The sequence below is a fragment of the Trichomycterus rosablanca genome, chromosome 6 (genome assembly GCF_030014385.1).
Source record: "Trichomycterus rosablanca isolate fTriRos1 chromosome 6, fTriRos1.hap1, whole genome shotgun sequence".
Classification (NCBI taxonomy): domain Eukaryota; kingdom Metazoa; phylum Chordata; class Actinopteri; order Siluriformes; family Trichomycteridae; genus Trichomycterus; species Trichomycterus rosablanca.
The window spans coordinates 48854680-48879248 of NC_085993.1; the positions used below are offsets into that span (position 1 = coordinate 48854680).

Sequence of the window (24569 nt, forward strand, 5' to 3'; positions counted from 1 at the left end):
ATAACTGTGGCATGGCAGTATTCCCAAAAGATCCTGCTACTCAAATAGTACATCATTCTTTTTTTTTTTACCACACATGCTCCCTGTCCCATGAATATGGCATCATAGAGAACTGGTAGCTCAAAGTACTGGACTAATCAGAAGATTAATGGATGAAACCCCAGTATTGCCCAGTTGTTACTACTGGACCACTGTTGGACCACTGTTAAGTCACATGACATGATAAGATGATATTTGCTGCACCACTGTGCCAAATTAATACAATTCATTCCTCTGTACCTTCTTCCAGATGCAGTCATGGACCTTACCATGATATCCAATGGGAACTATACTGCTCAGAACTTCATCCTGTCCTGCATCTCAGGGGAGCGCAACACTGATGGATTAAAGCTCAGCATTGAAAAAGACAACAGCATCATGATTTTGAGCAGTCCTCCCCAATTTACCGTGAAACATCCTCGCTCGAGAGAGGTGGAAGCTTCAGGTTTTAGCAAATTAGACACCAGAGGCATCTTCTACTGTCACATGAACCGTGGATCCAGTCGCCACAGCACTGTTACCCTCATCAGCAACTACAACAGAGGTAAATATTTACACCTTTAATAGCCATGATTAAAACAAGATCAAGGCTGAAGGGTATTAGACATGGAAGAATTTTTACACCAGTTTTAAGGTAAGCATTTTTATTGTAGTTAAGGTGGAAGACAGGGATCACACACACACATTCTTCATTCTTGTCAAAACTACTGATAATTTACCAAAGCTTCTTGTTGCTAATGTATCTGACATCACAACATTATAAGCATCAAATATGCCTGTAAATTAAAAAATAAAATACAATAAATAGCAGCTAGTATAGGATATTTCTTATTTTTTACTATTAGCTAGCTAGTAAATGTGTAAAATTGGCCCAGTAATACTCTAACTAATGTAGTAGGCATCAAGAATCATCAGGTAAATTTAAAGTGCTTTGTGTCAGGTAATACCTAGAAGGGGAAGAAATGTTTACCTACTGTTTTCATTAAAAATAAAGCCTAATACCGTTTATTTTAGAGCTCATACATTCTGCATACATTGTCTGGCCAGTATGTGGATATCTGACTATTAACTTAATGGGCATTCCATTTTAACACATGGGCATTATTATGGAGTTGCACCCACCTTTGGTGCTTTAATGACAACTTATTATTGTGATTATTATTAACAGTGAAGTTGAGGTCAGGGCTCTGTCCAGGGCATTAGAATTTCTCCACACCTTGTCAAACCACGTCTTTATGCACCTCGCAAAAATGGCCTTCCTTAAACTGCTTCAGCAAAGTTGTGAGCAATTATTTAAAAAATAATTTCTACACGCTAGCGGTAAAACATGCTAGCACACCAGAGCTGACATTTCGAGCTCGTCGGTTCGAAACTCAGCCCTGCCATCTGACTGGGCTTGGCGGATACATGGACAACAATTGGCTTGTTGTTCATACAGGGAGGGAGCCGGATAGGGACTCCTCATAACTGATGCAATTATGACCTCTGCTGGCTTTTTGATGGGGCCTGCACAGAGTCGAGGGATAATGCGTTGATCAGGGTGTGGCTCTCCGTACACGAAGCTGATCCGCATATGAACTCGCCTCGTGCAGGTGAAGAGATGCAGTCGGCTACTGCACGTGTGTCAGTCTCACTTTCCTCAATCAGAAGTCGAAATCAGCATCAGTAGAGAGGAAGCGTAATGCAGTCGAGTAATTGGATACCACTGAATTGGGAGGAAAACTGGAAACATGCAAAAAATGCAAAAGAAAATAATAATAATTTTTACACCTGTTAGCACCTGGGTGTGGCTGAAACTCTATACATCAGTACATTTGAAATCAGTAACTGGAATACAGTATAGTGTTAATAATTCTAAAATTATTTACTGGTTCAAAAATTTGTTAAGACTTGACATTTTCATGGCAATATTGAGCCAAAATCCCCTATCTGTGGACATCTGAAGTCACTAGATGTTTAGAAACTTTTAGTCCACTATTTTACAAATGATATTATAAAAATTTATATTTGTTTGCTTAAGGTCACTTCAGACCCCAGATGCTTTCGGTTGTGGCTAATAAAGGAGACACAGTTCATTTGGTGATGCATGTCCTGGGCTCTGAATCCAGGGACGTCACATGGAAATTCAACGGTAAGAGATAAACAGTTGTAAATATTCTTAGATATCTTTCACACATCAATTTTAACTTCTATGTCTTTTTTTTCCAAATACAGTACATAATTATACTACTAGTATTAAATGAAATTAATTATGTCTGGTAACAATTTAAATGTAAAACAATAAGAATGTATTTAATTTTAAATGTTATCGTTTGTTTTAGGTAATTACTACCACATGACTCACTGGTTAGATGTTGAAAATCGTACCGCAGTTCTCAGCATAACGGATGTTAAACCAAACAATGCAGGAATATACAGTGCAAGCTACGTTGGGGAGAGCTCGTTCTACGGAGCCTGGATGCATCTCATCGTCCGTGGTATTGCAGTCTCACCTTATAATATTTATACCAATTTATACAAGTTATACCAAAACTTGTGAGCCTGGAATCATCTGGATTTCATCTTTAATTGGAATTACATGCTTTTTTTTTTTATTTAATAATAAATCTAAGCTATTAATATAGAGAGGTTCAGTCTGCTTATTATGCACTTTTCCTATATATATATATATACAGTATATGTTTAATAAATATAAAACTGAATTATCGATGGATCAAGCTGGAAAAATAATATGAACTTCAGGGCTGATGATTTTTCAGCTGCTCCAAATAATGAGATGAGTTTAGATTAGTTTGTTGTTTGTGTCAGGGTCTGGACATCTTGCAATTGTTTAAAGTACAAATAATTTTAAAATGTTTTTACTCTGGACCGTTAACCACAATTTACACATAATGACTGATTTTAGATACTCCAGTTACTGTGCACAAAGTGAGGTCCATAAAGGTTTACTGGGCATACAATATAGTATAGTGTTAACAGCTCTGCCACCTGGCTGGGCTGGATGGCTATATGAACAACGATTGGCTTTTGTTCATACAGGGAGGGAAGCTGGATAGAGCTGCAATTACGACCTCTGCTGGCTGGTTGATGGTGCCTGCACAGAGTCGAGGAATAATGTAGACAGGGTGTGGCTCCGTACACAAAGCTGATCCGCATATGAACTCGCCTCGTGTAGGAGAAAAGTTGCAGTCGACACTGCACACATGTCGGAGGGGTCGTGTGTCACTCTCCTCAATCATAAGTGGAGATCAGCATCAGTAGAGAAGAAGTGTAATGCAATGTAACTGGATATGACTAGATTGGGAGGAAAATTGGGAAAAATGTGTGATGTGGAGAAACTTCAGTGGCCTACACAGACGTCTGACCTCAACTCACTGAACACCCTTGGGATGAATTGGAATGTCAATTGAGAGCCAGGCTGTTTCATCCAGCATCAGTGTCTGACCTTAAGACACTAAATGTTCTTTTACCACAGACACACTGCAAAATCTTGTGAAAGGCCTTCCCAGAGGAGTGGAGACTTTTAAAGCAGCAAGGGGATAATCAACCTCAAAATAACACCCATGATTTTGAAATACGATAACAAGCTCCACATATGATATAGCAAAAACTAATCTAAGACAGTAAGGGTTAAGCTATTATTAATATTATTTTTTAGTAGTATGACAGATAATAGACAATATTTTGTTAATCGTAAATACAAAAATCAAGGTGATTTCAAAGGGTTCACAACTCTTTTCTTGCAATTGATTATATATGTGTTTTTTTAAGGGATGTACACTAATTTATGCTCTCTTTTGTTTTTTTTTAGCTTGTCCAGAAAACAAATGGGGAGAAGATTGTGCCAAGGAATGCCCTAAGTGTCTTAATGGTGGTGTTTGTCATGATAGAGACGGAGACTGTGTTTGTCCTCCAGGGTTCATGGGTACACGTTGTGAGACAGGTACTATATACTGCCAGACAGAAATCTAAAATGAATGTAAAAAATGTAAATGTGGAGGCTCCACTGTTTAGACATTTGTATTTGTGTATGTACTTGTATAGTTCTCTTTACAACAAACATGGTCTAGGAGCAAAGTTACAAAAATCAAAGGGTGACGGTGGCAAGAACCCTAAATATTATGAGGATAAACTTTATGTTTCTTTAATGCTTTTTCTTCCTTTTTCCTGATTTTTAGCATGCCCAACTTTTACCCAATTGCATTATACTTCCTCTCTACTGGTGCTGACCCCCGCCCTGATTGAGAAAAGCGAACTGACACATGCCCCCCCGACACGTGAGCAGGAGCCAACTCCATCCATTTACCTGCAGGAGGAGAGTTCATATGCAGATCAGCCTTGTTAACGGAGAGCCACACCCTGATCAGCACTATTCCTCGACTCTGTGCAGATGCCATCAATCAGCCAGCAGAGGTCATAATTGCATCAGTTATGAGGTCCCTATCCGGCTCCCTAACCCTGTATGAACAACAGCCGATCATTGTTTGTATAGCTTCCCAGCCCGGCCGGATGGCAGAGCTGAGATTTGATACGATGTATTCAAAATTCCAGCTCTGGTGTGCTAGCGTGTTTTATCGCTGCGCCACCTGAGCGGCATAAGGATGAACTCTTGAGAGGAACCAGAATTAAAGAGACCCACCCTCGTCAGGCAGGCAAATATGTATTTATATAATGCAGCTTTATGTATTTAGGCTCCTGATTAATGATAATAAACAAGTAGCGACTGTAACGAAGGGCTGGACTTGACAAGAGGAGGCGGACACACGCAGAGATGGTTAAACAAGGTTTAATAATAACAAAAGACAAGACAGGGGTTCACACAAGACAAGACACAAACACACGACCTATGTTAAATGCTAATCTAAATGCTAAGCTAAATGCTAATCTAAACATACATGAACAATGAACCTAACCAAACTTAAACTATAGGCTAAACATGAACAAGACTAAAACAAGACATGAAGAAGACTAAACACTAAACAAGACCGCTTAACAGGAGCATGGACAAAGAGCATGAACTAGAACTCGAGCTAAATCAGACAAATCTGACAAATCGACAAATTGAGCAGCAAAACCAAAAGCATGACAAAACCAAACCAAACCAAAAATGAGCAGGAAAACCAAAACAGCATATGCAACAAACAAATCAAACCAAAATAAGCCAGAATATACCAAAATCATGACCAAACCAAAAGACTCTTCAATGACTGGCCCACAACTGCCTTCCTATATGACCTATGCATTACACCTTAAACAAGGTGCAGCTGTGGGTAATTAGCAGCAGGGGACCAATCCTAATGACAGGTGTTGGCTTCAGCATGTGCTCCTGAAGAGGGGGGCGTGGCACATACACAAACTCCAGGAGCACAGAGGCTCGATTTGTGACAGTAACACTTCTAAATCAATCCTGTAGTCGACTGGTAGCTAATGTAGTGGTTTTGGGAACAGGAGTGATGTGGTCACATTTTTTTATTCAAAAACCAGCTGTACTTGACCTAGCTGTAGCTGTCTGAGGGACTTTTGGGGAAGTTTATTATTTAAGAAAGCCATTCAGATAATTTAGTTTTATGGAGATAAATGTGTGAATTAGTTGATTTTGTTAGTATATTAACATGACTACAGAAACTCAGATCTAAATCCTTTGGAACTCAATAGTTTTTATTCAGTAGGGCAGTTGTAGCCTAGTGGTTAAGGTACTGGACTAGTAATTGAAAGGTCACTGGTTCAAGCCCCACCACTGCTAGGTTGCCACTGTTGTGCCCTTGAGCAAGGCCATTAACCCTCAATTGCTTAGACAATATACTGTGACAGTACTGTAAGTCACTTTGGATAAAAGCGTCTGCTGAAAGCCAAAAATGTAAATGTAATCACTTTGTCTAATTCAGAGCCTTCAGTTTAAGATAGACATTAAAATCTTAAGATCTGTGCAGTCAAAGACATTTCTTTATAACTATAAAAAGTTTTTTACCCCTATTGCACCTCCAGTTATCGAGTTCAGGTGTCTCTGCCATGCTTATTACTGACAGGTCAATCAATAACATAAAATCAATGCTATGCTTCAATTTGTACCAAGAGCTGGGGTAGGGTCCTTCATTGTTTCAGCTTGACTGTGCCTCCATGTACAATGTGAGGTCCATAAAGACATGGTTTGACAAGTTTGGTGTGGAGAATCTGACCTCAACCCCATTAAATACTTTTAGAATGAATTGGAACGTCTAATGTGAGTCTGACGTGAATGCCTGACCTCAAATTCCATCAGACACTCCAGAATCCAGGAATGACCTTCTAGAGCAGTAAAGGGTGTTAAATATGAATTGCATTTTAATGTCCATGGTTTTGGAATGGGATTTCTGCCAAGCTCTTGGTCAAGTGTCCAAATTCTTTTGGCCATATAGTGTACATACTGCGGTTTGAACTTATAAATTACCTTAATTTACTTCACCAAAACCTTCTGTCCAGACATGAGTAAATACTTTGTATTTGTATTTAATTGTTGTTTGCAGCCTGTCGAGAGGGGATGTTTGGTCGCAACTGCCAGGAATCGTGTAAGGGAGAGAACGGATGCAGGGGTTTAACCTTCTGCCTTGTTGAACCTTACGGATGCTCTTGTGCAAGTGGCTGGCATGGACATAACTGTAACAATCGTAAGTCGAACATTTGATGGTCTTTAATTTGTCCTAGCGGCCAAAAAGCTGGTATTTAATAATGGCAATGAATACTACAGTGATCATATAAACAAATCAATTACTTACAATGTCAGATATTAAAGTTAAAGTTATTTTTTACCTTGCACTTTTGTAGCTTGTCCAGAAGGAAAATTTGGAGCTGATTGTCTTCGGAGCTGCAATTGTCAAAACAAAGGCAAATGTAGTCGCTTCAGTGGCTGCCAGTGTCCCACCGGTTGGAGGGGACAGCACTGTGAGAAACTAGGTTAGCATTTCCTTTGTTCTCACCTGATTGACATGCACCATACAGGTGGATTGTTTTTATTTTTATTTTCATGTGTACTTATCATCTGTTTGGATATCATCTACAGATTATGCTCCTCAGATTCTGGATATGGCCAGCAACATAGAGTGGAACCTGAACTCCAGCCTGAAGGTCTTTTGCTCAGCCACGGGCCTTCCTCCTCCCAGCCACACCAGCATCGAGCTGCGCAAGCTGGACAGCACAGTTTTGAAGGTTAAAATAAGTGTTAAGCTTCAAGTAGTGCTAGTGTACACAAAATCTGTTTTCTACACTCACTTGACACGTTCCTGGAAACACCTGAATACCTGCTGATTCATTCAGTGATTAAACAGCAATCACATGCCCACAGCAATGTATAAAATACAAACCCTGGTAAAGAGTTTATAAACTTTACAATAGTCCAGTCATTTCCCCACCCAGCAGACACGGTCCACTGCCAATTGTGCCCGCTACATGGCGCTTAGCCAACCGGAAGCAGGGCCGAGATTTGAACCTGGGTTTTCAGAAACTTTGCGCTGGTGTGCTAGCAGAATATCCCACTGGGAGAGGTTAAAGAAGAATGGCCACTGTTAGACAGAAAGAATACAGTAACTCAAGTTACCAGTCTTTATAACAATAGTGAGCAGAAAAGCATCTCAAAATGCAAAACACAGCAAACCTCGATTTACTTTTAATTTTAAGTATTTGTCAGACACTTTTATCCAAAACAACCTTCAGCGCACAAGTGAATTCAAGTAATTGATGGTTTAGTGCATTGCTAAGGGGCTCAACAGGTTGGCAGTGGTGAATTTTGAACCACTTCAGATCATTAGTCCAGCACCTTAATTGCTAAGTCATCACTGTATTACTATGGTACATGTTCAATAAAGAAAATGAATATTGAAAAACGTTAACCCTGGGCCGCTCAGGTGGCGCCGAGATAAAAACACATGCTGGAACCAGAGTTGGGATCTCGAATACATTGTATCAAATCTCAGCTTTGCCTGCCGACTGGGCTGACCAGCCACATGAACAACGATTGGCCTGTTGTTCAGATATGGGCGGGACTAAGCCGGATAGGGTCTCTCTCATAATTAATGCAATTACGACCTCTGCTGGCTGATTCATGGCGCCTGCACAGAGATGGGAAAAGAGTGCTCTCAGGGTGTGTCTCTCTGTACACAGTGCTGAGCTGCACTGCACTCGTCAAAGTGTAGGTGATAAGATGCATACGCATGCTGCCCACGTGTCGGAGGGGGCATGGGTTAGCTTCGTTCTCCTCAATCAGAGCAGGGATCGGCATTGGTGGAGAGGAAGCGTGACTCAATCGGGTAATTGGACGCCTAAAAGGGAGAAAAAGGAGAGAAAATGCATAAATAAAATATATATTAAAAAAGAAAAAAGTTAACCCTAACTCTAACCCTAAACCCTAAATCTATATCCAATAGAGCAGGATTCAAACTCTGGGTGTGTTGCGAGCCAGACAAAATAGGTCTCAGAGAATAATAATAATAATTAAATAAACTTGTATGCGAATGCCCCCTTGTGGAGGCTTTATGTTACAGCTTGTAAACCACAGTGGGACCAGTGAGTAAGATGCATTGCTTATATTGCCTGGGCCGCACAAAAAAACAAGGACAAGAAGTGTGGAAAAAGTTTGACAAGCCCTGCATGATGCAGTCATGTCAGTGTAAACCAGGTCTAAAGGCATTTTCCAACACCTTCAAACAGTTGAGGCTGTTCCAAAAGCATAAGGACTCCTACCCATCAGTATGGTGTTCCTAATAAAGTGGCTGCAGATGTGTGTAATATACAGAAGTAAACTGGAGTCAGGAAACATTGAATATAATGTATACTGTATACAACATCTGCTTATACAGTGTTTCTTATTGTTTGGTGTAACAGGCATCCCACACCATGATGGACTCCAACAAAAGCACAGCTCAGTTTGAAATCCCACGTCTGACCGCTAAGCACGGTGGTGTCTGGGAATGTCGAGTCTCCACCAGTGGTGGCCAGGACTCCCGCAAGTTCAACCTTACTGTTAAAGGTCAGTCATCATTACACATTATTAATAGGTTCTGCCTATTGATCTAACCAACAATCTAATGGCCAATTCTTAACTCATAAATCTCTAACCAGAGCCCCCATATCCCACCTCACCTCCCAAACTGATTGAGAAGAACAGCAAACAGCTGATTGTAAAACCTGTTGAAAACTACAAAGGTGATGGTCCCATCGTGTCCACCAAGCTTTTATACAAGCCCTTGGAGACACAGGATGCCTGGTCCACTATTATAGGTGAGAATACGTCTTTATATTACACAGCTTTATTTAAATCATTCAGTTTGTTAATGTACTGATATGACATGTCATTTTTTTTTTTTTTTTTTTTTTTTTTCCGCCACTGCTTGTCCAGGTCTCAGTCTCATTGGCCTAACCTAAAAACACTGGGTCCAAGACAGGAATTTACCCAGATTTACCTGGGGCAGGGCACCAATCCACTGCAGTAATGGCATATTTTGTCTTCTCTTTTTCAGTGTATGATAGTGAGCCCATTACCCTGATGAACTTAAAGCCCTCAACAAGGTATCAGGTTCAAATGCAGCTCACTCGGCCAGGAGATGGAGGAGAGGGGCCGGTCGGTCCAGAGGCCATTATGGAGACTGACTGTCCAGGTAAGATCATCAACTGGAATATAAACTGAGGTAGGTATACAGGTTTAGTCTTAGAGTGAACGCCCATTACTGGTACCCCTTGTTTCATGTAAGACAAAACTCAATAGGCTGTTTGTGAATGACAGGGTCCAAAGTCGAGTTTGTGACTCCATGGTTGGGTCCATTATTTGTCTAGTCCTGGGGTGCACAACTTCTTTTTATCAAGGACCGATTTCACATAAACACCTACACCAGAGGGCCACAAATTTCATTTTTACAGACCTGTCCACATGAAATTGTAATACAGTTACATAAAATCAGGTACTTACAAGAAACGTCTTGGTCAGTTGGAGATATTACTGTGTCTTTCTGACACCAACTGATTAATGTGGTGGTCGCAAGTCTTTTAGTGCTTCAATCTTTTGCTTTCTGTCCTCACCTCGGAGATCGCCGAGTTTTGGGTGTTTTGTTTCGTAATGCCTCCGTAAATTATGTTGCTTTGCCACTACCATGCATTCTAAGCACACCAGACATGAGAAAACGCCATGGCCCATTTCATAAAAAAATACTTGTATGTCCATTCAGGGTTAAATTTCCTATGCTCGAGATCCACTTTTCTTTTTTTTTCCTCGTACTTGGTTTGGACAAAGACATGGTCCTGCTGAAGTAACTTGTATTTATTTAATTTAGCAGTCACTTTTTAGTCGCAATTTCAGTCGCAATTTCATAGAATTACCCGGTGAATTTAAAGTGACAGCATCATTTATTTAAAAATGCATCAGCACTTCATTTGGCGGGCCGGACTGAGAGTTTTGCCGGGCCGTGTCTGGCCCGCGGGTCGTATGTTGTGCACCCCTGGTCTAGACCATGTGAACCGGCTTGGATTGTAGAACAGGAAACCTTTTTTTGAGCAGCAGACAGGCCCTGACTGCATATTCTGTGTCATTAGAGCCCATGACCAAACCGGAGATTGATTTCATCTCTCAGGATGGGCGGAACGCCACTGTGAAGTGACTCCTGCCAAGTGGCCCAGTCGAGGCCAGAGGCTTTTTAGTGCAGCTCTACGGACCGAACAGTGAGAAGCTGTTGAAAGAGACTACCTTGCTTAATGTGCGCTCAGCAAAGTTCTACAATCTAGAGTTCTATCGCAGCTACTACGTGGTCGTCTGGCTGGTCAGCTGTGGTAGCTTTGGGCCAGCCTCAAAGCCTTTTCTCATTCGCCTTAACAGCCAGGGTAATTCCACTCTTTTTAGTCACTAGGCTGCACTCGTAGCAAGCAGATGTTCTCCTCTGGGTCAGAGGCTTGCTAGGAAATAAGGAAACGGAAGACATAAATTAGTAAGAAATGTAGGGATAGTTTGCTTTGTGGTCCACCATCTAAGCTTTTTGGAGTAAATCCAGGGCAGTTGTAGCCTAGCAGTTAAGGTACTGGACTAGTAATTAAAAGTTCACTGGTTCAAGCTCAAGACAACTGCCAGGTTGTCACTGTTGGGCCCCTGAGCAAGGCCCTTAATCGTCAATTGCTTAGACTGTATACTGTCACAGTACTGTAATCCACTTTGGATAAAAGCGTCTGCTAAATGCCGAAAATGTAAAATCCATTTTTTCCCAGATGTTTACAGGTTGACTCTTTTTTGGCATTCTTTTTTTGATCCATTCAGGTCCGTCATCCCCACGAAATGTCCAAGCTGATCCCTTGTCCATCAGTGCGGTTCGACTTCACTGGCAGCCCCCCGAGGATCCAAATGGAGGAATTGTTAAATACGTCATCGAATATAAGCCAGTGGGTCAGAACAGCCTGCACCCATGGGTGGACACTGATGATGGGAATAAGACCACCAAGGATGTCACAGCACTGAATGGAAGCACCTTGTACCAGTTTAGGGTGCGAGCGTTCTCCAAGGTGCCCGGGAAGTGGAGCAATTTTGTGGAAGCTAGGACCCAAGGATATGGTAACATAGAAATAATAATAATAAAAAACACTTCTGTTATGAATTGCCATTTTAAAAACAGGTAAGATAGTTGATGTGCCTATATGATGTGTTCGTCAGGTTTTACAAGCTTTACTCCGAACACTCAGGAGGTTGTCCGGCCCATGAGGGAGGAACATCAGCTGCTCCTGGCTGTGGCTGGCTCAGTAGCGGCCACTTGTATCACCATACTGCTAGCACTGTTGATCCTCTTCTACATCCGCAAGTCGATTGTCAAACGCAGGCGCACATTTACCTACCAGTCTGGATCGGTGAGTCTTTGAGGATACACAGATCAGCCATAACATTAAAACCACCTCCTTGTTTCTACACTCACTGTCCATTTTATCAGCTCCACTTACCATATAGAAGTACTTTGTAGTTCTACAATTACTGACTGTAGTCCATCTGTTTCTCTGCATGCTTTGTTAGCCCCCTTTCATGCTGTTCTTCAATGGTCAGGACCCCCACAGGACCACTACAGAGTAGGCATTATTTGGGTGGTGGATCATTCTCAGTTTTTAAACACCTCACTGTCAATGCTGGACTGAGAATAGTCCACCAACCAAAAATATATCCAGCCAACAGCGCCCCGTGGGCAGTGTCCTGTGACCGCTGATGAAGGTCTAGAAGATGACCGACTCAAACAGCAGCAATAGATGAGCGATCGTCTCTGACTTTACATCTACAAGGTGGACCAACTAGGTAGGAGTGTCTAATAGAGTGGACAGTGAGTGGACACGGTATTTAAAAACTCCAGCAGCGCTGCTGTGTCTGATCCACTCATACCAGCACAACACACACTAACACACCACCACCATGTCAGTGTCACTGCAGTGCTGAGAATGATCCACCACCTAAATAATACCTGCTCTGTGGTGGTCCTGTGGGGGTCCTGACCATTGAAGAACAGCATGAAAGTGGGCTAACAAAGCATGCAGAGAAACAGATGGACTACAGTCAGTAATTGTAGAACTACATAGTGCTTCTATATGGTAAGTGGAGCTGATAAAATGGACAGTGAGCGTAGAAACAAGGAGGTGGTTTTAATGTTATGGCTGATCAGTTACTTAAACCATTTACTGTGTTTACCTTGCAATTTATCATGTATTATATCTGCAAAAAGGGAGAAGAGACCATTCTACAGTTCAACTCCGGGACTCTCACCCTAACTCGAAGGCCAAAGCCCACCCCTGAACCCCTGACATACCCGATCCTAGAGTGGGAGGACATCAAATTTGAAGACGTCATTGGCGAGGGGAATTTTGGACAGGTCATTAAAGCCATGGTCAAAAAAGATGGCACCAAAATAAGTGCTGCAGTTAAAATGCTCAAAGGTGTGGTTCATATTTGCTTAATAAACTTAACCTTAAGATTAACCTCAGCATAAACAGAGAGCTGATAAACATATACAAGCAGAAATGTTGGTTTCATCAGCCTGTTTTCATGTGTTGATTAGAATTCGCCTCGGAGAATGATCACAGAGACTTTGCGGGTGAACTGGAGGTGTTGTGCAAGCTGGGTCAGCATCCCAACATCATTAACCTCATAGGAGCTTGTGAAAACAGAGGTGAGTCTGCCACCTATTGGTCAGACAGTTCATGCAGCTAAACGTGATGGACCAGTTGTTTCAGAATCTGCCATGAATGTAATTCATTTATAAAACTAATAAATTATATAATAATCATTACAGTCATCTCCATGTTTAGGCATCAGAAGGTGGGTGGACTAGTTCATACAACCCCTCTCAAACAACTTAAATTAGCATTTAAACGAGCATATGCTTGTGTAGCATTTAAGTTTGGTAACAGTTTTTAAGTTTCTAAGTTTAAACTAACATTTAAGTTTGGTAACAGTTTTTAAGTTTCTAAGTTTAAACTAACATTTAAGTTTAGAAACACTTTTCGGGGCTGTTAAAGGAAACTGTACAACTGGTCTTTTCTATCTAAAGCGATACAACCTATCCATAATAGATTGATCCATGAAGGATCATAAACCAAACACAATGACTAGTTAGCTTTCAGTAAAGCCTAATGCCTAGTTCACACTACCGACTGGTCGGCGCTATTTTTGCCGGCTCCGGAGCAACTCGGCGTTCGCTCATCGATTGAAACTCGGCTCTCATTCGGTATGTGTGAACTGCTCAACAACTCGATCCAAGCGGCTGGCCAAGCGCTCGGTGACTGAAAAAATATATCTGGCATGTGAAATATCTGGATCTGAGTTGCCCAACTGGCAATGAGTGCTATGTGGAACAGCCAATTAGAACGCAAGATACGGTGTGAGGGGAAACGTAGGGGAAGAGTGTAAAAAGGTGGGACAGGGGCTTAATATAGTTTATATCAGAATACATCGGCACACACAAGTTTCACAGTATTTCTGACCTTATCATTCTCTACAAACACCCACGCTGCATTGTAAAAATATTTATTAACCTCCAACTCACTATAGAACAATCCATGCTGGTCGCGTAGCCAAATCCGCTCAGATTCTTTTTTTTTTTTTCGTTGCTTTTACGCTGCACATCAGCACACAAACTTTGATCGCTTGCTACTTGTTGTATCATTGCTCATTGTTGTATCAACAAAACGTAGTTTGGGAGACCAGAGAAGCTCGTCTGCGATTCCAGTTGGTGATAGATGGTGTAGTGTGAAACCCTCTATCCCCGATCAGTCATGTAGTGTGAAAGCCACATCTGCTTGAAAGACTCCCGATTACAAGAGATCCAGTCGTGTAGTGTGAACTGTACAGCGACCTGACGACTTGGAAAGTCGTGTAGTGTGAACTTGGCATAAGGTGTCCACAACCAAAAGAAAACGGTTCTGAAAATACTATAAATACCAACCCCACAGTTGCTTCATATAGAGGAAGTGTAACAGGAATGTTATATGGTCCAGACAAGTGTGTTGGATCTTCTGGAATATGTTAGCAAGTGGCTGAATCTGTGCAAGTTAGCAAAACATCAAACAAAACACCTATGATATATTTATTTATTAGGATTTTAACGTCATGTTTTACACTTTGGTTACATTAATGACAGAAATGCTAGTTACTCATTACACAAGATTCATCAGTTCACAAGTTTAATGTCAAACACAGTCATGGACAATTTTGTATCTCCAATTCATCTCACTTGCACGTCTTTGTACTGTGGGAGGAAACCGGAGCCCCCGGAGGAAACCCACACAGACACGGGGAGAACATGCAAACTCCACACAGAGAGGACGTGGACCGCTCCACCTGGGAATCAAACCCAGGCGACAGTGCTACCCACTGAGCCACCGAGCTGCCCCAAAACACCTATAATATATTTAAGCTAATGTGTGATTTAAAAATGTAAATAAAAAGTTAAAATATATTATCTTTGTCTTTAATGAAAGTAGTAGTGGTGGTATTAATATTATTGAAAAATAGTTACAAATAAGTATAATATTAGTACCACTGTCATTTTAAAGTGCCATGATCAGGTGGAGTTTTTAAGGGTTCTATGACCATAAGCGGAGGCTATATTTACATTTGCAACATTTAGCAGACACTTTTATCCAAAGTGACTTACAATTATGACAAAATACAATTTAAGCAATTAATGGTTAACGGCTTTGCTCAAGGGCCCAACAGAGGCAACTTGGCAGTGGTGGGGCTTGAACCAGCAGTCTTATGATTACTAGTCTAGGAGCTTAACCACTGAACTACCACTGCCCTGTATGAGCTGCCCAGTACCCTAACCACAGAGCTTCCATACGCCCGATATGTAAATGTTGGACAATTATGTACATAAAGTGAATCTTGGCGTAGGAACGTGAGTATTCTTAGTCTGGAATCTGGAACACAACAACTTTAATAATGATCTAATATTTATTTCTCTTTTTGATTTGCAGGCTACCTCTACATTGCTATCGAATATGCTCCCTATGGAAATCTTCTAGACTTTCTGAGGAAGAGTCGTGTTTTGGAAACTGACCCAGCATTTGCTAAAGAACATGGCACTGCCTCCACACTCACCTCACAACAGCTCCTGCAGTTTGCTGCAGATGTGGCCACAGGAATGCATTACCTGAGTGACAAACAGGTGAACAGTCAGCACCGTTCTCTGTGTAATAAGCGTCATGCAGTATTCTTTGGTGTTGTAGTACCATATTGATGCCTGTAAATATAAAGCTCTTCTTTTGTTTTACACTTACAGTTCATTCACAGAGATTTGGCTGCCAGGAATGTGCTGGTTGGTGAAAATCTAGCAGCCAAAATAGCAGATTTTGGATTGTCAAGAGGGGAGGAGGTGTATGTCAAAAAAACCATGGTGAGTACTGTGTTTTGAAATGAAACATGAACACAAAAACATATAAATACTCTGCTAATGGCTTAAAATATGTATTTTCCTAGGGTTACATGTTAAAATGGCTTATTCATGTAATCTAAACATCCTTATGTGAAAGCAATACAATGAATAAAACTAAAACCTGAGCCCAGAGCTTCGGTGTTTTTGAAATGGGGAACAAATGCGACTGATCTGAGCAACGCTGAAAGTGAAGTGGTTGTTGTTGTCAGGCACGGTGGTTTGAGTACGTCAGAAACTGATTATGGACTATAATTTTTACACATAGTAGATATATACATGGTATGTATGGTAGATATACATATTGCACTTTAGATTGTGCAAATAAAATGGAGCAGTTGTAGCCTAGCGATTAAAGTACTAAACCAGTAATCAAAAGGTTGCTGGTTTAAGCCCCACCACTGCCAAGTTGCTGCTATTGGGCCCTTGCTCAGACTGTGTACTGTCACAGGTCGCTTTGGATAAAGGTGTCTGCTAAATGCCGAAAATGTAAATGTGTTATACAGCGCAGCAGCTGTGGAATGAGTTTGCCTGTGTGCCACGTGTTGGTTGGCAGAGGGGGCATTGATGCACCTTATAAGCATTAATTTATCCTAGGTGGACGTTTACTTAACCACTAATTTACTGCATTTTGTGTCTCAGGGGAGACTGCCTGTGCGATGGATGGCTATTGAGTCCCTCAATTACAGCGTCTACACCACAAAAAGTGATGTGTAAGTATTCAATGTGTGTAATTGTAATGAAACTGCTGTTTGGATCTACAGTTTATCTTTCTTACCTCATATATTTTATATATTATAGCAAGTAGGACTATCTTTATTATCTTAATATAGTGCACACAAAACCTTCATCCAAACCACACTATATAGACTGTGTAGATCAGGGGTCACCAATCCGGTGCCCGTGGGCACCTGGTCGCCCACAGGGACCACGTGAGTCGCCCACAGGGCATGGTCTAAAATAGCACTAGTACCTATAGAGCTCCGTCTAAAAATTGTATTTGTGTTGCTGTTCTTTTTGAATCAATGACACGTGCATCGATGTAGATTTGAAAATAACAATACTGAATATAAAATTTAAAAAACAAAAATGTTTGATGTTTATATGAGCTCTTGTCTGGGTGCGGAGTTTTATATTGTGCGCGTAACGCTGAGACAAGCAAGCTACGCATGCGCAGCTACGATGGGGAGCCAGATACGGTTTTTAACATGAAAAAATAATAATCAAAATATGTCAGAAAAGCGAAAGGAAACTTTATATTTTCACAATGATTGGGAGGAAAAGTGTGTGTTTCATTCGTGGGGCGACGGCAGAGAGCAGCACCATGTGGAGAGAGGCTTCAGTCAGTACGTGTCACAAAAACGTCTATTTAAATCATAGCTTTTAAAAAAATCTTACTTAACTGATAGTTTGTACAAACATGGGACAGAGTTCATGATTTGTTCTAAAACGTTACAAAGGTAGTGATGAGTACAAACGGGACATGGCTGGAAGATGTGACTGTTAATGATGTCCTTAAAAATGCTACAGAAGTGGTCATTTGTGAAAAAAATGTTGTGATTTTGATCAAAATGCTACAAATGTGCTCATTCATACAAAACTGTCAAGAAAGATAATTACAGAAATATCAGACATGTAATGACTGACTTTCTAATATTGAAACAGATTGAGATGAACAGAAATAAATAATGTTACATGTTTAAATATACAGTATGTGTGTTTTCTGCCATGGTAAATCATTGTTAATAATTATTGTGAGGAATGATTAACATGTGATCAGACAGTCTCTTCACATATATGAATATGTATTATTATTATTATTATTATTAATCATAATATTATCATTAAAGGTGAACCATGCAACGTTATGGTATTCAGTAAGTTTGTATCCTACAAGTAGCCCTTCGGCTTACTCGGTACCCCTAAAGTAGCCCTCTGTTTCCAAAAGGTTGGTGACCCCTGGTGTAGATACTATATTCCACTCTTTAGCTCAGCACTATGTTTCACTTCTTGCACATTTAATTTGCACATTTGTACTTATATTTTTGTACTCCTAAACTAAATCTCTATTTCTTTCTTCTTAATTTTTCTACATTTTTAAATTTTTCCACTGTTAAATGGTTAATATTTTCTTTAGTGTGTGTCCTTATAAATAAATACAGACAATTTACTATATATTTACGGCATTTAGCAGATGCCTTTACCCAAAGCGACTTACAGTACTGTGACATTATAGTCTAAGCAATTGAAGGTTAAGGGCCTTACTCGAGGGCCCAACAGCAGCAACCTGGCAGTGGTGGGGCTTGAACCACCGACCATCTGATTACTAGTCTAGTGCCTTAACCGCTAGGCTACAACTGCCTATACTAAAGCTTTACAGCTTTGAGCCAAACATATCCAATATGTACAAGTTATTAAAGCCGTGGTTCTCAAACTTTTGCATCACAGCTACATTTGAGACACACTATTAAGACGTCCTTTCAGATGACCTGGTCTGTATCAAGTACTTGTTTTTGGTAGTGACTGGTACCATTGCACAATGGACGTAATGCAGTGACGAACAAAAGGCTGCATTCAGTTTCACTTACTGTGCAGCATATAGCGTAAAAATATAATTTGAACAACACAATATAATTTGTACTGCAATTGTGCAAGCTTCAGACTCTTAAGTACTCAGATAGTGATGTCTGCTTATCTCTAACTGTAGCAAATATAGTTAATAACAAGCTAGCAGGCCTGTTGTTATAAAAGGACAGATAGATAGATAGATAGATAGATAGATAGATAGATAGATAGATAGATAGATAGATAGATAGATAGATAGATAGATAGATAGATTGGTGGGCGGACGGACAGACGGATGGACAGACAGATAGATAGACAACTAGACAAACAGACAGATAAATTGATGGATAGATGAGTGGATGGATAGATAGACAGACAGACAGAGCATTTACTATTGCGTGTTTGTGATCAATTTGTATATAATGTTTTAGCAAGGGTGAAAATGGACTTGTTCATTGTTTTAATGGTTTAAAACTACCCACCCAAACACCTTTTAAAACACATAAATAAATCTTTTTGAAGCAGTATATTTGTGATTAGATAAAAAATGCACTAAACCTTTTGCTCACATGTTATTTTTCTATTTGTTTATTAATTAAAATGTTTGTATGAATTATATTTTGGTGACTTCTGTATCAGTTCATACAGAGCATTGTGGAATGTCACACTGCGGTTTCGGTACAAAACAACAAATCATTCATTGTGACTACGTCCCCCCTGCACTGGTCACTGATAAAAAAAAGAAGGGAGGAACTGATAACAGGGCAGGAAGCTCAGTGCTAGCGTAGTGTGTGCTATACGGCCACAACGACTGTGCTAAGACCCTATTTTTAACCAATGAGGAACTTAGTGAGCTTAAGGTTTTAATGTGATAAAATTGGTTATAATGTTGTAAAAATTTAATATGCTCGTGTTAACCAAAAATAGTACTTGTACCAATTTTCTGGATGACAATAAAGCCCCTAGACTCTTGTTTAAATTTGTCCTGATATTAGAAAATATCACATGAAATTGTTTTATTTTTTACAGGTGGTCGTTTGGGGTCCTCCTGTGGGAGATCGTAAGTTTAGGTACGTTTTTGCACATTTGCTCATATATTATTGTACAAAATGATTTGCAGCAATTAATTAACCTCAGCACTGTTCTAAACTGGGCGGCACGGTGGCTTAGTGGGTAGCACTGTCACCTCACAGCAAGAAGGTCCTGGGTTCAATCCCCAGTCGTGGTGGTGCGGGTGCTTTCTGTGTGAAGTTTGCATGTTCTCCCCGTGTCTGTGTGGGTTTCCTCCGGAAGCTCTGGTTTCCTCCCACAGTCCAAAGACATGCAAGTGAGGTGAATTGGAGACACTGAATTGCCCTATGGGTGTGTGTGTGCCCTGCAATGGACTGGCATCCCATTCAGGGTTTTGCCTTGCGCCCATTGAAAAGCTGGAATAGGCTCCAGCACCTAAACTGTTCTAAACTGTTTTGTCGTTTCGGCAGGTGGAACTCCATACTGCGGCATGACGTGTGCTGAGCTCTATGAAAAGCTTCCTCAAGGATACAGGATGGAGAAACCCAGAAACTGTGATGATGAAGTGTAAAGAAAAATCTCTTTAATTATTATTTAGTGACATTTAAGTCTCCACTCTTAGTTGTATATCAGTGGTTAAGGTACTGGACTAGTAATCAGAAGGCTGCTGGTTAAAGCCCCACCACTGCCAGGTTGCCACTGTTGGGCCCCTAAACAAGGCCCTTAATTACTTTTTTTTGCATTGTATTCAGTCACCATTGTCAGTTGCTAAACTTAGTTTTGCCCATTTTTCCTTGATATAACACATCTGCTGCTACATAGCCCTGTGCCTCCGTTGTCATAAGGGACAATAGGAAACAGGTCTGGACTGCAGCCAGGCTAGTCTAGCTCCCGCACTCATTTACTACAAAGCCAAGCTGTTGTAACATGTACAGAATTTAGCTTGGCTTTGCCTTACTAAAACAAGCCTGACTATATGAGATGTGGTTCGAATGGTTCCTGGTTCGAATTTCAGAGGTGCTGTCAGCCAGCCGGGCGTCTACACAGACATGATTGGCTATGTTGACCAAAATACCAGCACTGTATCAAGTTGTTTTTATACTCTGTTGATTTTTTTGCAGTGCATCCAGTATAAGTAAAGCATATTTAGAGAATATTACATATCGATTGCAGGTATATGTAACACTGTATATTTATATATATTTTTTTGGTCAGGTATGAGTTGATGAGACAGTGCTGGCGGGACAGACCATACGAGCGACCACCGTTCTCTCAAATCTCGGTTCAGCTGAACAGGATGCAGGAAGCACGGAAGGTAAGAATCAGGAATGTAGATACATAAACTCCATTTTCTGTCTGCTCATTTCTTGTCATTCTCTCTGCATTATACTGTATGTATCCAATAATTTATTTTGAAGTAGCCAAAAATGTTGAAAATAACGTATAAAGTAAAAAGTGATTTATTAAAATAAGCACTTGAATAATTCAAATAATTTTTCCATTGTTTTGAAGCAGATTTGTTACTCTAGAATTAAAGCAGACAATTTTCATACTGTTAATATTTGCACAAAATCCCAAGCTAGGAAAAACTCTGATTAATCTCTCTGGCTATCTCTCATTGCCGAAGAGGATTGTCATTCTTCGTTCTCCACTGGACAATCTGTCTATGGGTTCTGAGGTGGCTGACGAGTCCGATCCTGGCTGCGCAGACTCAAGATTAAATTACAAATTTAATTTACATTGCGATATTACATACATTGGGATATTGCGCTAGCACACCAGCGCCGAGATTCTGAATTCTAGGGGGTGGGCGAACACAACTACATATAATTGCCCATGGTTTTTGGAACAAGACGTCCAAGAAGCTCAAGATGTTTCTGTTAATAAATGGAAACAAGTATGCTCAGTGCTCGAGTGGCACAACGGTCTGTTATGCTACCTACCACTGCTAAGATCTTAGCAGTGCTATCGGCTGGCTGGGTGTTAACACAGACATGATTGGCAATGTCTGGGTGAGGGGTGGAAATGGCCAAAGATCTGAGATGGATTGACGCCCTGTATATGCCAAGTATTTCCCAGTGGAACTGGACCTGCCACGACCCTGACCAGGATAAAATAGTTGATGAAAATAAATTTAAAAGAAAATATAACTCATGTAGTAACACCATAGTAAAAGGTAACACCATTGTAAAGCTCACATCTGTGATAGAAAGTAAACAGAATGCAAAGCGCTGTGTTTGCTACTCATGCTGCATGCTCATGCCAGTGGTTACTATTCTCACACTTTGCTGCCTCGGTTTTCCCCCGAATTAGGAAGCTCATAATGTTGCTATAATTTCTTAAGAAATTATATTAAAAAAACACACTCAATTATGCTCAGTCTACAATACATCCTCAGTTTCCTTCATAGATGTAGCAGAAGGTCCTGGGTTCTATTCCCAGGCAATAAAATGAAAACAAAAGTAAACAAACATTCAAAACCTGTATTTTAAATCTTGTACAACTTGTAAAAGCACATTTTTGACATTGGTGGTGAGCTTTTAATAATGAATCGTTTTAATATAAACACAATATTTGAAAACACTAATGAATTTTAAAACAGCAGCTGATTATCAATTTATTATTATTATTATTATTATTATTATTATTATTATTGTTATTATTATTATCACAGTTACTATTATTATAATTATTATTATCATCACAATAATAACCACCTTTAACTTGATAATTAAGAGCAGTGTTTACATTATGTCCATACATATATTGTACATTGCATAATAAAATAAAAGTACAGATAATAATAATAATAATAATAATAATTGTAATAATAAAATAATAATAATTGTAATTAAAAAAATAATAATAATTGTAATAATTGCAATAATAATAATTATTATTATTATAATGATGAATATTGTAATAAAAATAATAATAATTGTAATAATAATTATAATAATAATGATAATAATAATAATAATAATAATAATTTTTATAATAATTGCAAAAATAATGATGATAATACTAATTGTAATAATAATTATTATTATAATTATAATAATAATTATTATAATAATAATAATTGTAATAATTAATATTATTTTTTTATTATTATTATTAGTGTTGTTGCTGTTGTTATTATTATTATTTTATTATTTATTAGGATTTTAACGTCATGTTTTACACTTTGGATACATTCATGACAGGAACAGTAGTTACTCATTACACAAGATTCATCAGTTCACAAGTTTTAATGTCGAACACAGTCATGGACAATTTTGTATCTCCAGTTTACTTCACTTGCACATCTTTAGACTGTGGGAGGAAACCGGAGCACCCGGAGGAAACCCACACATAAAGGACCCAGACCGCTCCACCTGGGGATCGAAGCCAGGACGGCCTTGCTGTGAGGCGACAGTGCTTCCCACCGATTCACTGTGCCATCCATACTTTATTATGTCATGGACAATATATGGACACAATGTGAACACTGCTAATAATTATCAAGCCACATCCATTGGTCACAGGTGTATAAGATCAACTGTAAAAATTAACAAATTAATGAATAATAAAGTTATATGCTTTAAACTTTTTTGTAACAGGATGTGCAGCAAGCTTTCTGTCAGGTGTCCACATACTTTTGGCCATATTGTTTGTACATTTGCTACTATATATCTCAGAGGAAGACACAACATATTTGGACACATCCGTCATCCTCTACAAGCCAAAAACGACTCAGGATACATTTAAGTACTTGTACAAAGACGTTAATGTCTCTTGCCGTCTGTTCAACAAGCAAAATATAACCCTTCTATGCTTTTCCATACAGGCCTACGTCAACATGGCTCTCTTTGAGAACTTCACCTACGCTGGAATAGATGCCACCGCTGAAGAGGCCTGACAACTCGCCCCCCCAGATTCTGGCAGGTTCCACAGACTAAGAGAGGCGCAGCACAGCAAAGCCGTACGCTACTGCCAACCCCCCGTCGTCCGATTCCAGCGCTCGAAAAAGTGACGCTCTTCTGGGGTGGCAGGGTGTAATGAAAAGACTGTGAAAGGACACTTGTAGGGTTACTTGTTGTGTTTCGTTTGGATTGTGGATGATCTCAGTACATTGATGCTCATTCGTCTGGTGATATGTACCAGTTGAGTTTCAATCGGGATTCAGATCTGTGCCATAAATGTACCTGCTAGAGCCTGTGGGGATTTGGAGCAATCAGTAGATTCATCATCCTACTGAAGCACTCAGTTCATTCTGAGTCACCTTGTGATGTCATTATTCATTTCATTCAAAGCAACAGAGATGCCAATTTTGATGTAGCACATGTGATGATGCGAGAAACTCGTTACACTTCAACCGCCGCCGTGTGTATAATTGACTTTTTTACTTTTGTGTACATACATTTTTTAGAAAACACATTTTCTGTGTATTTTTTAGCACTTATTACAGTGTGAACACTTATTACACCCCCAATTTACTCAAGATGAAGTAACTGTGCCGCTTGCCTTGTCGCATGCAATACACACCCATGTTAATAAATGGATCTCTATCACTGCCAGCGTGCAGCACAAGGCAATACAGCGGCCACATAAACATGAAGTACAATTTTACACCTCAAGCCTTATTGTAGCTTAAGTGAGAAACACAATATTCAGTACCTCATGTTGTATTGTACAGTTTAGACCCATAAATAATGCAGCACATTGATTTTTGTAATCATATGATAGCCAAGTACAAACTTAAAGAAAGTTCAAACGGCTGTTACATTGTACAGTTAGTTCTTATTTTAGCAACATCTGATGTCTAAATGTACAATAAATACATTTGCAAGTTATAAGAGCTTACTCATTGCCGTAATTCATTTATTCATCCTTACTGACTGCCAGAAATTCTGGCCTTTGGGTCCGTGTACCTTTGGTCATTCCTTTTTCACTTCAAAAAACAAAACTGAACAACGGGAAAACGGGTGTTTTTCGTTTCAAAAATCAAATAACAAACAAACAGAAATTGAAAAAACGGGTCGTATGTTAATTTTCTGACATTTC

The 24569-nt window shown here is 39.8% G+C and overlaps 1 protein-coding gene across 1 annotated transcript in view; it reads left to right on the top strand.

Annotated features, from left to right (window-relative positions):
- The window catches only part of tie1 (tyrosine kinase with immunoglobulin-like and EGF-like domains 1), a 26979-nt gene extending 2632 nt beyond the window's left edge, over positions 1-24347 (top strand). The window contains exons 2-22 of the mRNA XM_062997088.1: positions 290-583; positions 2060-2170; positions 2361-2516; positions 3851-3982; positions 6543-6683; positions 6841-6969; positions 7076-7221; positions 8893-9037; positions 9130-9288; positions 9528-9665; positions 11306-11596; positions 11696-11886; positions 12741-12951; positions 13074-13184; positions 15493-15683; positions 15798-15911; positions 16590-16660; positions 19542-19582; positions 19994-20090; positions 20739-20838; positions 23353-24347. Of these exons, the coding sequence (XP_062853158.1) occupies positions 290-583; positions 2060-2170; positions 2361-2516; positions 3851-3982; positions 6543-6683; positions 6841-6969; positions 7076-7221; positions 8893-9037; positions 9130-9288; positions 9528-9665; positions 11306-11596; positions 11696-11886; positions 12741-12951; positions 13074-13184; positions 15493-15683; positions 15798-15911; positions 16590-16660; positions 19542-19582; positions 19994-20090; positions 20739-20838; positions 23353-23424 (3041 nt within the window). The 3' untranslated portion in view covers positions 23425-24347. The remainder of the gene's footprint in view (positions 1-289; positions 584-2059; positions 2171-2360; positions 2517-3850; positions 3983-6542; positions 6684-6840; positions 6970-7075; positions 7222-8892; positions 9038-9129; positions 9289-9527; positions 9666-11305; positions 11597-11695; positions 11887-12740; positions 12952-13073; positions 13185-15492; positions 15684-15797; positions 15912-16589; positions 16661-19541; positions 19583-19993; positions 20091-20738; positions 20839-23352) is intronic.
- Positions 24348-24569: the final 222 nt, after the last annotated feature.